At 42.1% G+C, this 15,819-nt stretch overlaps 1 protein-coding gene across 7 annotated transcripts in view; it reads left to right on the top strand.

Annotated features, from left to right (window-relative positions):
• The window catches only part of NEK3 (NIMA related kinase 3), a 469,351-nt gene that overhangs the window by 434,685 nt on the left and 18,847 nt on the right, over positions 1–15,819 (top strand). For 4 of the 7 annotated variants that reach the window (XM_079778531.1, XM_079778530.1, XM_079778526.1 and 1 more), the window contains exons 1-8: positions 5,189–5,222; positions 7,021–7,195; positions 8,467–8,560; positions 8,648–8,745; positions 10,760–10,843; positions 11,934–12,001; positions 12,095–12,181; positions 14,669–14,723. In XM_079778531.1, coding sequence (XP_079634657.1) covers positions 7,079–7,195; positions 8,467–8,560; positions 8,648–8,745; positions 10,760–10,843; positions 11,934–12,001; positions 12,095–12,181; positions 14,669–14,723 — 603 coding nt within the window. In that variant the 5' untranslated portion in view covers positions 5,189–5,222; positions 7,021–7,078. Of the gene's footprint in view, positions 1–5,188; positions 5,223–7,020; positions 7,196–7,233; positions 7,994–8,271; positions 8,561–8,647; positions 8,746–10,759; positions 10,844–11,933; positions 12,002–12,094; positions 12,182–14,668; positions 14,724–15,819 lie in introns of those variants that run through there. The other 3 variants (XM_079778528.1, XM_079778529.1, XM_079778527.1) reach the window with 3 other exon arrangements.

The raw sequence follows: 15,819 nt of genomic DNA, 5'->3' as shown, positions 1-15,819 counted from the left end.
TGGGATCCTCAAAATACTCTGAGAAAATGGATGTGAAGCTAGACTTCAATGCCCAAGGTATTCAAGTTTGAGAGCAAATAACATTTTCGGATATGCAAGGATTCAGTTTTCTGTTCCTGAACTTTTTATTCCAGTGAATAAGAAAATTAAGATTTAAAGTCATTAAATCAAGCTTTAGGGAGAACCAAGATGGTGGCATACGAAAACACTAGTACTTGCCACCTCCCACAACCACATCAAAATTACAACTAAAATACAGAACAACCATCATTCAGAGCCTCCTGAAAGCTGGCTGAGTGGAAGTCCTACAACTAGAGAAGTAAAGAAGAAATGGAGACTGGTAGGAGGGGCAGAGGTGTGGAAATGGCTGGTCTAATACCTAAGTATGGTGTTTTCTTCAATTGGGAGGGATATCTAGGCTGTGGAGGACTCCTGTGAGGAGCAAGGGGTCCAGCCCCACACCAGACCCTTAGCCCAGGGTTCCCGAACTGGGAAGAGAAGTCCTCGTAACTTTGGGCTCTAAAAACCAGTGGGGATTGTGGCTAAGTGACACGGAGGCTGCTGGAAACCCAGGCAGTTCCTCTTAAAGGATCCACACATGAACTTACATGGACTCACTCTCTCTGAGTTCCAGCACTGGGGCAGTGGCTCCAGGGGATCCAGGGACATATGGGGAAGAACTGGATTGTCTGACATCAGAGCAAGAACTCAGGAGTGGCTTTCTCCCAGACCAGGGGTGCTTCCAGGGGTCATTGTTCCTATGCTAAGACCCCCCCTCCCACCTATTGAAGAACTGACGAGCAGCCATATCTGAGTTCGCATCAGTCTGGCTCACACTGTTCACTCCACCCTGGTAATTCCCTGAGACCCCGTCCCATCCAATTTGCAGCCCCACCCAAGCTGTTTGCAGAGGTTTTTCCATATGAATGGCCTGTCCTGGCTCAGGCTTCAGACTTCCCTAAAACCTCTCAAACAAGCAGCAGCTGGCATCAGTGTGCTCTCTTCTGATCAATAATAGGCCCAAGATGGCTTGGCCTCCAACCCCAACACAAGTAGCAGCCATCTGCAGATCATTCATAGCTCCTGCTGGGTGGTCCCAGACAGTGACTGACTTTGTACCTCCTGGGAGGCCCCAGAGCCAGTGCACCCAGTGGACAGCTTCAGACCACACCAGATTACAACTCTACACATCCACAAGTGACACACCCAAGGAGCAGACTCAGTGAGCACCAAAGCCCCAGTGAAACAAGTTCTGCTCCATAGGGGTGTCTCCTATACCACAGCTCTTCCACTGTAGTCAGAGCTGGTCCTCACAGCCAAATGGCCTGGAGGTCAACTCCTCCCAGTGACGCCAACAGCAATAAAGGCTCAACTACAACAAGGCTGTACACACAGCCCACACAGGAGCACACCTAGAGTGCCCAGCTCAGGTGAATGGGGAGGCTGAGCCATTGGGCCCTACAGGACACCTACTGTACAAGGCCACTTTATCAATTCCAGGAGACATAGCAGCTCTACCTAATACATAGAAACAAACACAGGGAAGCAGCCAAAATTCTGACACAAAGAAACATGTTACAAATGAAAGAACAGAAGAAATCTTTTAAAAAAAACAACAACTAAATGAAATGGAAGCAAGCAAACTATTAGATAGACTCAAAACAATGGTTATAAGGTTGTTCAAAGATCTTATTGAGAACTTCAAGGGACTTAGTGAGACTTTCAAGGATCTTAGTGTTAAAGACATGAAAAAGGATTAGTCAGAAATTAAGCATACACTAACTGAAATAAAGAATAATATACAAGAATTTAACAGTAAAGTAGTGGATTCTGAGAATAAAATCAATGATTTGGAAGATGAGGAAGCAAAATATACCCAATCCGAAGAGCAAAAAGGAAAAAGAATCCAAATATATGAAGATAGTGTAAGAAGCCTCTGACAACTTCAAGCATACCAACATTCACATTATGGAAATGCCAGAAGGAGAAGAGAGAGAGCAAGAACTTGAAAACCTATTTGAAGAAATAATGACAGAAAACTTCTCCTGCCTGGTAAAAGAAATAGACTTACAAGTCCAGGAAGCGCAGAGTCCCAAATAAGAGGAATCCAAAGAGGCCCACACCAAGACACATCATAATTAAAATGCCAAAGGTTAAAGACAAAGAGAGAATCTTAAAAGCAGCAAGAGAAAAGCAGTTAATAAATAGAAGAAAAATAAGAAAAGATTAAAAATATGAACAATACATACATATATACCAACAATTGAATCTAAAAATCAAAATAAAGAATCTAATGAACAAAATAAACTGATAATAAAATAGAAACAGGCATGGAAACATGGATCAGACTGACAAATCTCAGAGGGAAGAGGGGAGAGGGGGCAGGAAGAGATTAACCAAAGAATTTATATGCATATATGCATCACTTATGGACACAGACAATAGGGTGGTGAAGGCTTGGGGTGGGGTGGGAACAGTGGAGGGGGGTAATAGGGAAAAAAGAGGGAGATACCTGTAATACTCAACAATGAAGATTTAAAAAATACAGTCACATCAAATAAAATAAAATTGAAGTCTACATAATTATAGATTACAAAACAATTATGTGAAATGAAGATACTCTAATGAATTCAACAGGAGAGGTGTCAGATACTAATGAGCCTGTCATGTTTGAGAGCAGACTACAGAAATTCATGTTTACTCTCATTGTCTATTAAGTACTAGGGGTTTAAATATTAAAAATATAAAACATAAGCAATTCCATTCCTAAGTATCAGGAGAAATAAAAATATGCCCCAACAAAGATTGTAAACAAAGATGTTCATAGTATTATTCATATTAGCCAAAAACTGGAAGCAATTAAAAAGTCCATCACCTGGCGAATAAAAAAACATTGTATACTATATCCACACTGGATATTAAACAAAAGAAATTGGAAATTAAGCAAAAGGAATGAACTACTGATAAACACAATCTGAATGAATTTCAAAAACATACTAAGCAGTCCCGCCAGCAAGGCTCAGTGGTTGAGTGTTGGCCTATGAACCAAGAGGTCATGATTCGATTCCTAGTCAGGGTATATGCCCAGGTTGCAGGATTGATCTCAACTGTGGGGCATGCAAGAGGCAGCCAATTGATGATTCTCTCTCATCATTGATGGTTCTCTCTCTCTCTCTCTCTCTCTCTCTCTCTCTCTCTCTCTTTCTCTCTCTCTCTCTCTCTTTCCCCCTTCCACTCTGAAATCAATTAAAAAATTAAAAAAAAAATCCAACATACTAAGTAAAAAAAAGCCAGACCAAAAAATTAAATACTATGTGATTCCATTTATGTGAAAATCTTGAAAAGATAAAACTACATTGATATCCCTGGCTGGTGTGGCTCAGTTGGTGGTCCTGTAAACCAAAAGTTCTCTATTTGATTCCTGGTCAGGATACATACATAGATTGTGGGTCCAATCGCTAGTCAGGGCATATATGAGAGGCAGCTGATCAATGTTTTTCTCTCTCTCTCTCTAAAAGCAGTTAAAAACACACAAAAGTTATATTGACAAAGGAGATGAGTAGTTGCCTGGGGCCAGTGTATGAGGCAGTTTGGGAGTAATGGAAATGTTCTATATCTTAATTGTGGGTATACATGGCCAAAATTGACATGTACAGTTAAAATCGGTGAATTTTATTATACGTAAATTATTTCTCAAATTGTATACTCTCACCTTTAAAAATATAAGGGTACTCACTAAAATATCTCTCTATATAAAAGGCTAATAAGCAAAGTGTTCCCTCGGGAGTTCGACTGGGAGTTCGATCGCTCACTATGATGTGCTCTGACCACCAGGGGGCGGCACAGAACAAAGGAAGGCCCCAGCCAGCAGCTGGGGAAGGAAGGCTCCTGCTGGCAGCCGCTAGGGACCCCACCTGTGCACGAATTTTGTGCACTGGGTCTCTAGTGTGTGTGTGTGTGTGTGTGTGTGTGTGTGTGTGTGTGTATACACTGAGTGGCCAGATTATTATGACCACCTGACGTTTGTAGGCAAATTAGTCATACACTGCATCGTATGGGATATGGAAGCCGAAGGCCTGTTCGAACACCTTTGCTGTCTGCAGTTACCAAGATAAAACGTCTCCAATTCGCACATGAACACAAGGATTGGACAGTTGAGCATTGGAAAAAAGTCATAGGGTCCGATGAATCACGTTTCCAGTTGCATCATGCAGATGGCAGAGTGAGAATTTGGTGAAAACAGCATGAAAGCATGCACCCCACATGCATGAGTACAACCCTTCAAGCTGGTGGGGGCAGTGTTGTGGTTTGGGGCATGTTTTCCTGGCATGATTTGGGCCCTTTAATTCGTGTGGAACAATGTATGAATAGCACAACACACCTAAGTATAGTTGCTGATCAAGTTCATCCTATCATGTTGATGGCGTATCCCAATGGAGATGGCTTCTTCCAACAAGACAATGCGCCATGCCACGGTGCTCGTATTGTGCAGGAGTGGATTCAAGAACATGAAGGAGACTTTACCTTGCTTAGGTGACCCCCACAATCACCAGATCTCAATCCAATTGAGCATTTGTGGGACAAAGTTAAATGAGCCATCAGGCAGCTGGTTCCACAACCATCAAATCTCACAGAACTGGACAGTGCTCTTCATCAGGCATGGTGTCAGATTCCTCGCATCACCTTTCAACATCTCATGGAGTCAATGCCAAGAAGAATCGCCGCAGTATTGAAGGCAAAAGGTGGCCCAACGAAGTACTGATGGGGTGGCCATAATAATCTGGCCCTTGAGATTACATTGGGCTCACCAGGATAATCCAAAATAATCTCCACATTTTAGTTAGCTGGTCGGCAATTTTAATTCTATCTGCAAGTTTAATTCCCCTTTGCCATGCAATCTGACACATGCACAAATTCCAAGGAGTGGGATGTGGGCGTGTCTGGGGGGCATTGTTCAGGTCTCCACACTTGTCCAAGGTCACCCCCTTTGAGCTGAGAGCTGTGCCCCTGCCATTTATCTACGTGGGCAGCTCCCTGAAACCGGAGACAAACTGAAGTTCCTGGGGGACCCTCTTCCCGTCCCAGAGCCACAGGGAACCAGTGTTCACACGCGCCTTTCGGAGGCCCGCCTCCCGCCGGACCGGGAAGCTCCCCGGCGGCAGCGGGCGCCGCCCCGGAAGCGCCGGTCGCGGGGCGGAGGAGCCGACGCGGTCGGAGCAGCGGTGAGCGGTCTGGTCCTGCCGCCGCCTCCGGGGCGCGGGCCGCGGCGGGGGGTGCCCGCGGGGGGTCTGGGGCGCGGGGGGCGCCCACCCGAGGTGCGGGCGAGCGGGGGTCGCGCTCCAGACGCTGGGCGCCGCCGGGGCGCGGTGGGGGCTCCCCCGAGCGTGGGCCCCGGGAGCACGGGGCCGGGAGCACGGGTTTGGTCGCGGGTGAACTGAGTGTCTGGTCTCCGATGGTGCGGTCACCCCGCGCACCTTCTCAACTCACCTGCTTCTCCCCGTGACCCCACTTCTGGCATTTCCACATCAGTTAGTTTTTGCTTAGGGATTGTTGCCTTCCCTGCCTTGCTCCCTGTGCCTCATAATTCCGTGTGTTGTGATTTAAAAATAAATAAAGCACTACCAGTAAGCTTTCCGAAAATGAAGTAAACTCATACAGTGTTTTTTCTGTAAGGAAAAAAAAATCACCTTTCTAAGGTTTCAATGATAATAATAGCTGCCCTTTATTTGGGGCCTCCTATGTACCCAAGTATTAGGAATTTTCTATCCATTCTCTCTTATGTATTAAGCAATACAACTTAGCCGCTTTATCTTGGAAGTACAGAAGAGGGGACTGAGTTCAAAGACTGTCTGTTTAATATCTTTTATTAGTGCCAGGCACCTCCAAATCAACATGCCTTGCCCCATCCCTGTCACATTCCCAGCAGAAAAATCAAAAGCCATGTACACCACCATCGTGACTTTCCCCTTTTTCAGGGAATGATACCATCATTTACCCAGCTTATACCAGGAAATTGGGAGTCTGCCTTGTCCCCTTCTCCCTAGTTGTCCATAAATCTATCACCAAAAATCTTTTTTTTAAATATATATATTTTTAATTTTTTACAGAGAGGAAGGGAGAGGGACAGAGAGTTAGAAACATCGATCAGCTGCCTCCTGCACACCCCGCACTGGGGATGTGCCCGCAACCAAGGTACATGCCCTTGTCTGGAATCGAACCTGGGACCCTTGAGTCCGCAGGCCAAAGCTCTATCCACTGAGCCAAACCGGTCAGGGCTATCACCAAAAATCGTGTCAATTCTTTCTACACCTTTCCTTCCCATTTTCTTTCTATCTGTTGGCACCACCCTATTCCATTCCATCACTTCCCTGCCTTTTCTATTGGAGTCTCCACTGTGGCCCTCCTGTCCCTCCCTGTCTAGTCTATTCACTCTGCAGCCAGCGCGGGTGATTGTATTAATATGCAGCTATGATTGTATTGCTGTCTTGGTTAAAACCCTTCGGAGACAACCTATTAATTACCCCAAGGACGAAATCCAGCAACCTGAGCTTGGCTTACAATGGCCTCCGACAGGCCCTCTCTGCTTGACCAGCCTGTTACAGTCCTCTTTCAATTCTTTGGACGGAACACAATCTCTTTTGCTTTTCAATATGCGATTCCCTCCATCACGCTTTTCCCCCTCTTTGCCTAGCCAGCTTCCATTCATCCTTCAGCTTAAATATCATTTTTCTAACTCCCCTGGATATTTCTGCTGGATACCAGAGTAGCTCTATCTGTAAGACTCACCACCCTACATTTGTTGAGATCTGTGGTCCCATCTGCACTGGGTGTCTGTGAGGGCAGGAATGATGAGAGATTTTCACAAGATGACAAAAGCTGGCGCAGGTGCTCAGTATCAAACTGTTGAAAGAATAAAGGAATAAGTTGCTATTGTCCTGTCATGTGATTAGAGCTACTGTGAACTAATTCTGCCTTTTGATAATAAATGTAATTCTCAGATGTTTCTGTTTTTGAATATAGTTTGGGAGAACCCGTGGAGACTGTGGGAACGGAGCCAGGCTGCGTGGGGGAGCCCAGCATGGATGGCTACACAGTCCTGAGAGTGATCGGGGAGGGCTCCTTCGGCAGAGCCCTTTTGGTTCAGCAGGAAAGCAGCCATCGGATGTTTGCCATGAAGGAAATAAGGCTTTCCAAGGTCACTGCTAGAAAAATTAGCTCATGTTGAAAGTGTACAAGCAATTTGTATAAGAGAACAATTTCTGGAGATGTAACATGGAGTTGCTGCTCGGTGCATCAGATGTTATGGGTTTCTTCACTCACTAGCTTTACAAGGTCTTGATATACTACTTTATATGGTTCTTAGGATATTGTAATTAACAAAAGGGAGAAAAATAGTCAAAAGTGACAATTGCTGTTTATCTCAATGAGAATAATTTGTAATAATTTCTAATTTTGTATACCTAAGGGTGTAGGGAGTCTTTGTCAAAAACTACTCAGGTGCAATGTTGATGAAAAAGGAACATAAAAATACAATGAAGAGCAAAGACCTAAAATGCTAACCTTTGGTAACAGGGAACCTATTCTGTGGTTCAGTTTATAGGTTTTATTTCCCTGTATGATGATGAATGTGATATCGACTGGTATCACTATTTATCACTATGCATCATAGTTGCACATGAAGGAATCTATGCCATGGAGCCTGCTTAATACTGTTTTGATCAATTTTTGAAAAGAGATTTTTAAAATAAAATCACAAAGTGCTATTGCCCCCTCACTGCATTCTTGACCTTGTTTAGTGATTCTCAGACTTGAATAGGCATCAGAATTCCCTGGAGGGTTTGTTAAAATGCCAGTTGCTGGGCTTCACCCTCCTCCCCGCCTCCCTAGTTTCTGCTTGAGGAGGTCTGGTTGGGCCAGTGGATTTTCATTTTTAACAAATTACCACTTGGTGCTGATGTTGCTGGTGTGAGGATCCCTGTTTCTTCATTGTAAGGTAAGTCATCCTCACAGAGTAAGTTCGGGGATAAGCCGTTTTGGAAACTTTCTTTGCCTGTGGTCTTTGTCCATCTGTGCTGTAGTGATACACCAGTGCATTCTTTTTTATCTGGGCCAGCGGACAGAGTAATGCGGACAGTTAAGACAGGAGATCTCTAATTTTGCTTTAAGGATATACTGTTATTGTTGATGGCACTGCACTGGCTCTCAAAATCAGGTCATACTTAGGCTGATGTTAAAGCTAGTTTACATTCCATACTTGTGAGGATGTATCAGCTTAAGCATGCAAAATATAGCCATAGTGGAAAAATCATGTTGTCTCTTAGAGTTTTATAAACTTCACGTGGGTGAAAGTACAGTGCTGTAAAACTGTGTTTGGCACTGAAATGTCATATGAACTCTGTATTATTGTGAAGCTGTCTACTTTCAAATGAAGTATTACATTTACACTTATTTAAAATATTCTTCTAGTCTTTCTCTGATACACAGAATTCTAGGAAGGAAGCTGTTCTGTTAGCCAAAATGAAACACCCCAATATTGTTGCCTTTACAGAGTCATTTGAAGGTAAATATAAATTCCCCCAGATACGTGCATGTCTGAATTTGATTTATGTCTACCACACTTTCATAAAGAGTCTTATATTTGCTTTAGCTGAAGGACATCTCTATATTGTGATGGAATATTGCGATGGAGGGGACCTAATGCAAAAGATTAAACATCAGAAAGGAAAGTTGTTTCCTGAAGATATGGTAAGAAACTGACTTACATGGTTTGCCTCAAGATTTAGAAGCAGCTTTTCTCATAAAATCTGTGTGAGTCAAAATGAAAGCATTGGTATCTGTGATTATTTGACACACTAGTTAGAAAGGCCTCATTTCTGTGTCTGTGCTTACTGTTGTCAGGATGTGGCTGCCTGAGATGCTTTTAGGAAGTAAAATAGATATAAGCTTATAAAATATCAAGGAATAAAACTTCCATGTTTAGAACATTTTCAAAATTGTATTATCGTATTTTGTAGATATTTAAATTTTTTATTTTTGTTGTATTTAAATTTTAGAGGTAGATGGATTTATTTTGTATTTCTAGATCATGAAAAAAGTGAAGTCCACATTTCTGTTTCTTGGGAGTACCTATTCTCAATCTTTTTCCTTCTAAAGTTTAGCATATTTCTTTAAGTCTAGTACTACTGCCTTTTTTTTAAAAAAAAAAATAATATTTTATTGATTTTTTACAGAGAGGAAGGGAGAGAGATAGAGAGTTAGAAACATTGATGAGAGGGAAACATCGATCAGCTGCCTCCTGCAATACCCCCTACTAGGGATGTGCCCACAACCAAGGTACATGCTCTTGACCGGAATCGAACCTGGGATCCTTCAGTCCGCAGGCCGACGCTCTATCCACTGAGCCAAACCGGTTAGGGTCGTACTGCTGCCTTTGTAATGGAAAATTGCATACTAATATTATTTGAATGAATTGACTAAGGAAACTAAATAAACAGCTTTAATGGGATTTGGTTTGTTTTAGGGCAGTGGTTCTCAACCTTTCTAATGCCTCGACCCTTTAATACAGTTCCTCATGTTGTGGTGACCCCCAAGCATAAAATTATTTTCGTTGCTACTTTATAACTGTAATTTTGCTACTGTTATGAATCGTAATGTAAATATCTGTGTTTTCCGATGGTCTTAGGCTCTACAGCAGCGGTTCTCAACCTGTGGGTCGCCCACAGGTTGAGAACTGCTAGCAGGGTCGCCTAAGACCATCAAAAAACACAGATATTTACATTACGATTCATAACAGTAGCAAAATTACAGTTATAAAGTAGCAACGAAAATAATTTTATGGTTGGGGGTCACCACAACATGAGGAACTGTATTAAAGGGTCGCGGCATTAGAAAGGTTGAGAACCACTTACGGTATAACATGTTATAAAACTGTGTTGGTAAAAGTATTTTTATTTAGAAGTTGTTTTGTTAAAAATATGGGTTCCATAAAAGGAAGTCAACCTTGCCTCCAAATGGATGAATCTCCATAGCAAAAAGAAAAAAAAAATTAGTTTGACATTTAATTGTAGGCACCTGGAAATTCTGGCTGCTATTGACTTGGAGTTTATAAGCAGAATACTGTCCTCAAAGGATTGTTGACAATATAATTAAAACCTTTAATATTAATATAAAAATATTCTGAAAAAGAAATGAAAATCTGATGTAATGATTACACTATAAAATTGTACCATATTCATTTATAAGTGGTGTATGTGTATTTAAGAAATACTTTTAGCCCGGCTGACATGGTTCAGTGGTTGAGCATTGATCTATGAATCAGGAGATCATGGTTCGATTTCCGGTCAGGGCATATACCTGGGTTACTGGCTCAGTCTCCTGTGTGGGGTATGCAGTAGGCAGCCAATCAATGATTCTCTCTCATCATTGATATTTCTATCTCTTTCTCCCTCTCCCTTCCTCTCTGAAATCAATAAGAAATATATTTTAAAAATACTTTTATTTGGTTGAATACCAGAAAAATACAGTGGGAGTTTTATTAAAATAAATTGCTATTTGTATCACACATAAAATGATGAAACATGGATTCACAGCTTTTCTGACTTTTTCTAGAAAACACTGAATTTTAGTCAAACTATGTCATTTTTAGGAGTTCTATGTTTACATTTTGTAAAACTAAGGCCTAGAGACCATTCTTTGGATTTCTGGGTTAATATGAACCAGTTTTTGCATTCTTGCAGATTTGTGTGCTTTTGTCTTACAGATACTTAATTGGTTTACACAAATGTGCCTTGGAGTAAATCACATTCACAAGAAACATGTGTTACACAGAGATATCAAATCCAAGGTAAGTGGAATAAATTTTTGAGACAAACAAAACAAAACAGCCGAAACCGGTTTGGCTCAGTGGATAGAGCGTCGGCCTGTGGACTCAAGGGTCCCAGGTTCGATTCCGGTCAAGGGCATGTACCTTGGTTGCGGGCACATCCCCAGTAGGGGTTGTGCAGGAGGCAGCTGATCGATGTTTCTCTCTCGTCGATGTTTCTAACTCTCTATCCCTCTCTCTTCCTCTCTGTAAAAAACCAATAAAATATATTAAAAAAAAAAAAAAAACAAAAAAAAAAACAAAACAAAACCCAAAACTATTTCATTTAATCTTTTTTCTGTGTTATTCTATTTCCTTTTGGGACATTTTTATTTAGTTTAGAAATCTTTGTCAACCTAGTATTCATACTAGCCAAATAAGGTACTACCTGAGAAAAAATTACTAGATCTCTTTAGTAGTAGCTATATATATAAAAGCCTAAGTGACCAAACGATCGGTCGACCGGTCTCTATGACAAGCACTGACCACCGGGAGCAGATGCTCAATGCAGGAGCTGCCCCCTGGTGGTCAGTGTGCTCCCACTGCCAACCTCCCGCGGCCCCTGCCCCCTGCTGGCCAATCTCCCATGGCCCCGATTGGGGTGGCCAACCTCCCATGGCCCCAATCAGCCCCAATCACTGGCCAGGCTGAGGTGCTCACTCATGCACAAATTTGTGCACCAGGCCTCTAGTATGTTAATAAGTTTCAAGCTCTCTTGGTGACTGCTTGTTAAAGATGGAAGATGACTGAGGTCTGGTTGTGCCACATGGAGTTATGCTGACACTGGTTCCCAGTAGGGTCGATCAGGTCTGCTGAGACAGCTTGGAACATGGCTGTTAGATTTCTAAGTAGTCATCCTGAATTCCCAAGCCTGGGCAGGGGTGGAGGGTGGGGGCGTGGGTAGCAGTCAAGAGGCTATCTGGTCTTTGAGTTCCCTTTGGGGACTCAGCTATCAGCATTTCTGTCCTTAATCTCCATGGTGAGCAGGCTTTGAAAGACTCCTTCTCTGGAGACCTCTGCCTTATGTTTGAATGATGGAAGACATAATCTGAGCTCTTCTTTTTTAACGCAGAACATCTTCCTCACCCAAAATGGACAAGTGAAACTGGGAGATTTTGGATCTGCCCATCTTCTCTCCAAGTATGTATATCTCTTCTGTAATAGTGAGAGCAATCAAAACATCCATTTTTCAGGAATGCTCTGTATTTACTCTTTGCCTTTCCATGTTTTTAGTCCCATGGCGTTTGCTTGTACGTATGTGGGAACACCTTATTATGTGCCCCCGGAAATTTGGGAAAACATGCCTTATAACAATAAAAGGTAGGTGATGTACTTATTTGGTGCTAGGGTGACTGTTTGGTGACAGGCATTATAGCCTACAAATGAAGTTGGTTTTTTATAAAATATACCTGAAACAAATCTGAATTCCTAGGCTTCTAGAAAAAATCATAGTTTCCTAACTGCTTTAATCAGAGTTGAGAGGAGCTGAATGTAAATGCTGGAAGAAAGACTAGTCATTTCTAGGGACAGTGTGAATTATATCACTGGTTCTTAAACTTCACTGTTCCCCCTTCTAAAATTTGCAAAGTGCAAGTTGCAATCATACCAGTCAAATGAGAATGTCTGGGGTGGGAAGCAGGCCTCAATAATTTTTCCAGGATCACCTAATGATTCCAATGTGCAGCAAAATTTAGAGACCACTGGATTATGTCATTGAGTTAACATTTACAGGACTAGGTAAAAAGCACTTGACTGATAGGTTAATTGATTACAAGAAGATAGAATAAAGACCTTATGATTTAAAACCTAAAACTTTTTCTGAATGTAAGTAATATGTGCCCATTGAATGAGTGGGTAGGTGGGAGAGTATTAGAAATATGAAGATGTACAAGAAAGGAAATTGCAATTACCCACTTTGTCATAGCTGTTAAAACCATTTTTGAATATTTTTTCACCCAGTTCCCTTCCCACCCCCAAACCTAGTTTATGTTCACTGTACAATTTGATATCTTGTACAATTTGATATCTTGCTTTTTTTTCACTTTATATCATATTTATTTCATCCAATATTTAAACTCTTTATAAATATCGTTAATAGTTATATACATGGCTCTTTCAAAATTTACTTTACATTCCTCTGTTGTTTTCAATTTTCTTTTTTTAAAAGAATAATTTATTGATTTTTAAAGAGAGAGGGGGAAGAGAGAAATATCGATGTGAGAGCACATCAATCAGTGTCTCCTACATGCTCCCTACTGGGGATTGAACCTGCAACCAGGGCTCAAACCAGCAACCATTCAGTGCACAGCATGATGCCCAACCAATTGAGCCACACTGGCCGGGGTGTTGTTTCCAATTTTCAATGTCATAAACAGTACTGTGATTAATGTACCTTTTGTGTATAAACTGTTCTGTGTCACATTCTCAGCATGGATTCCTAGAAGTAGAAACACCTAAAGGCTCTTGTTACCTTCCATCAAGTTACTTTCTGAAAAGGGTATGATCATCCATACTAAATAGGTTCCTTAAGAGTGAAATTGACTGAATTGGCAACAAAACAGCTCCAAAGGAACTTAGCAGGACAATTGGGAAATTTTCAGTTTTGAGTATATTATTGAACTCAGGTTAACTTTCTTGGCTGTGATAATGGCATGATGAGGGAAGAGTGTCCTTGCTCTTAGGAGATACATGCTCATGTGTTTGGAAGTAGAGTGACATCTGCAACTTTTTTTTCAAGAACTTGAGATATAGGTGGAGGAGGGAAACAGCACGCAAACCTGGCAGATGTTCATGACGGGAAACTAGGAAGGAGGATGTGGGCCTTTATAACTTTTCTGTAGATTTCAAACTTTATAAAATTACAACTTGGGGGAAATAGTTGCTAAAAACCATTAGTTAAAAAGAGAATCTTACCTAATAATAGACAAACATGTAAATTGACCGTACCTCCGCTATGCCCATAGCCAATCAGAGTGAGTATGCAAATTAACCCAACAAAGATGGCGGGTTAATTTGCATATGCAGGCACGAAGCAGCCGGGAGGGGAGGGATGCCTGCTATGAGGTGGAGGGAGCTATAGGAGCGGTACTCCAGACAGAAGCGAGGACTTGCCGGCTCTTGGGCAGCTGGGAGTGAAGCCAGGGGAAGGAAGGCCTATTCTTGCACGAATATCATGCAACGGGTCTCTAGTAATCTATAAAAAGTCTGGAGGTTGACAACTAGGAGGTGAGAATGGTGAAGAAGAGTGAATGTATAGGGCAAATTATAGAACTCTTTTCTGTTTGAAGAGCTCTTCTGAGGGAGAATGACTAGTCCTGCTCTCTTTGTTTTGGAATGTAGAGCTAACAAGGGGTTGGGGGAGAATCCCCAGAAGATGTGGATGGTCCCCTAGAGCCATTCACCAGGGCCACAAACTGTGCCTGAGGTAGATTTCTGGCCATGAGGAGGCGAGATCCAAGGCCTGGTTTGTGCATAGATGGTCTGGTTGTAAGCTGTATGGGATGACTCCTAAAGTCCTCCTTTCAACTAGGATAATGGGAGTCCACAAAGTTCCTCTCTTTCACCAAATACTGCTGAAATGATACCTGAACCACCCTGATTTGGAGAACCTAGAGGTTGGGGAGCAGAGTGATTATTGTGAGCAACTACCTAAGTATTACATAAACATTACCATATATTTCATTTTAATAGCTAGGAATTATTTGCAATATCTGTTCTTATTAAAGGTATTTTTTCATTTTTTAATATTGGAAAGTACCTATATTTTTATATGATAACTCACAACCCACATTGCTTCTTTGTTTCTAGTGACATCTGGTCCTTGGGATGCATTCTGTATGAACTCTGTACCCTGAAGCATCCAGTAAGTGTGGTGGGCAAAATGGAAAGGTGGCCTCTCGTCATATCTGGCCAACTCATAAGTTATATGCCTAAGTCCAGTGGGAAGTTTGCTTCCCTAGGATGAATTCATTATAAAAGTTTTCATGTTTCCATTGCTATCATCTTTGCCTTGAGTCACTTTTGTAGCATATACTAATAGAAGTTTCCATTATTTAGTTTTTTGTAGTTCTGTATCTAGCTCCCCTCCTTCCCTCCCTCCTTCTTTCCCTCTCTCCCTTCTTTCTCTCACCTTCCCCTCCCTTTCTTCCTCCTTCCCTCCCTCCCTTTTTTGCTAGTCTTAATTTTTATTTGAGCAAAATATAAATAACTTAAAATTTACCATTTTAAGTATTTTTAATTGTACAATTCAGTGGCATTAATTACTTCACAATGTTGTACAACTGTCACTACTATCTATTTGCAGAACTTTTCCAACCACCCCAAACAGAAACTCTGTACCCATTAAACAGTAGCTTCCCATTGCCTCTCACCTAAGCCTTGCTAACCTCCAATCCACTTTCTGTCTCTATGAATTTGCATATTCTTGATATTACATATAAGTGGAATTATACAAAAATTTTTTCTTTTATGTCTGGCTTACTACATATAGCATGAAGTTTTCAAGGTTCATCCAGCATGTGTCAGGATTTCATTCCTTTTTATGACTGGACTAGAGGCCTGGTGCATGAGATTCGTGTACTGGGCGGGGGGTGGATCCCTCAGCCCGGCCTGCGCCCTTTCACAGTCCAGGACTCCTTGGGGGATGTCTGACTGCTGGCTTAGGCCCGATCCCCCAGGAGAGGCTCCCGCCACTGCCGCCACTGCCCTCGCCAGCTGTGAGCCCAGCTTCTGGCTGAGCGGCACTCCCCCTGTGGGAGCGCACTGACCACCAGGGGGTAGCTCCTGTGTTGAGCGTCTGCCCCCTGGTGGTCAGTGCGCATCATGGTGACCAGTTGTTCTACTCTTCGGTCGATTTGCATATTAGGCTTTTATTATCCCATCTAATAAAAGAGAAACATGCAAATTGACTGTACCTCCGCTACGCCCACAAGCCAATCAGGAGTGAGTATGCAAATTAA

The sequence above is a fragment of the Cnephaeus nilssonii genome (assembly GCF_951640355.1).
Source record: "Cnephaeus nilssonii genome assembly, chromosome: 8".
Taxonomy (NCBI): domain Eukaryota; kingdom Metazoa; phylum Chordata; class Mammalia; order Chiroptera; family Vespertilionidae; genus Cnephaeus; species Cnephaeus nilssonii.
Note: the sequence above shows the minus strand (reverse complement) of the source record. Positions and strands in the feature narration are given on the sequence as shown.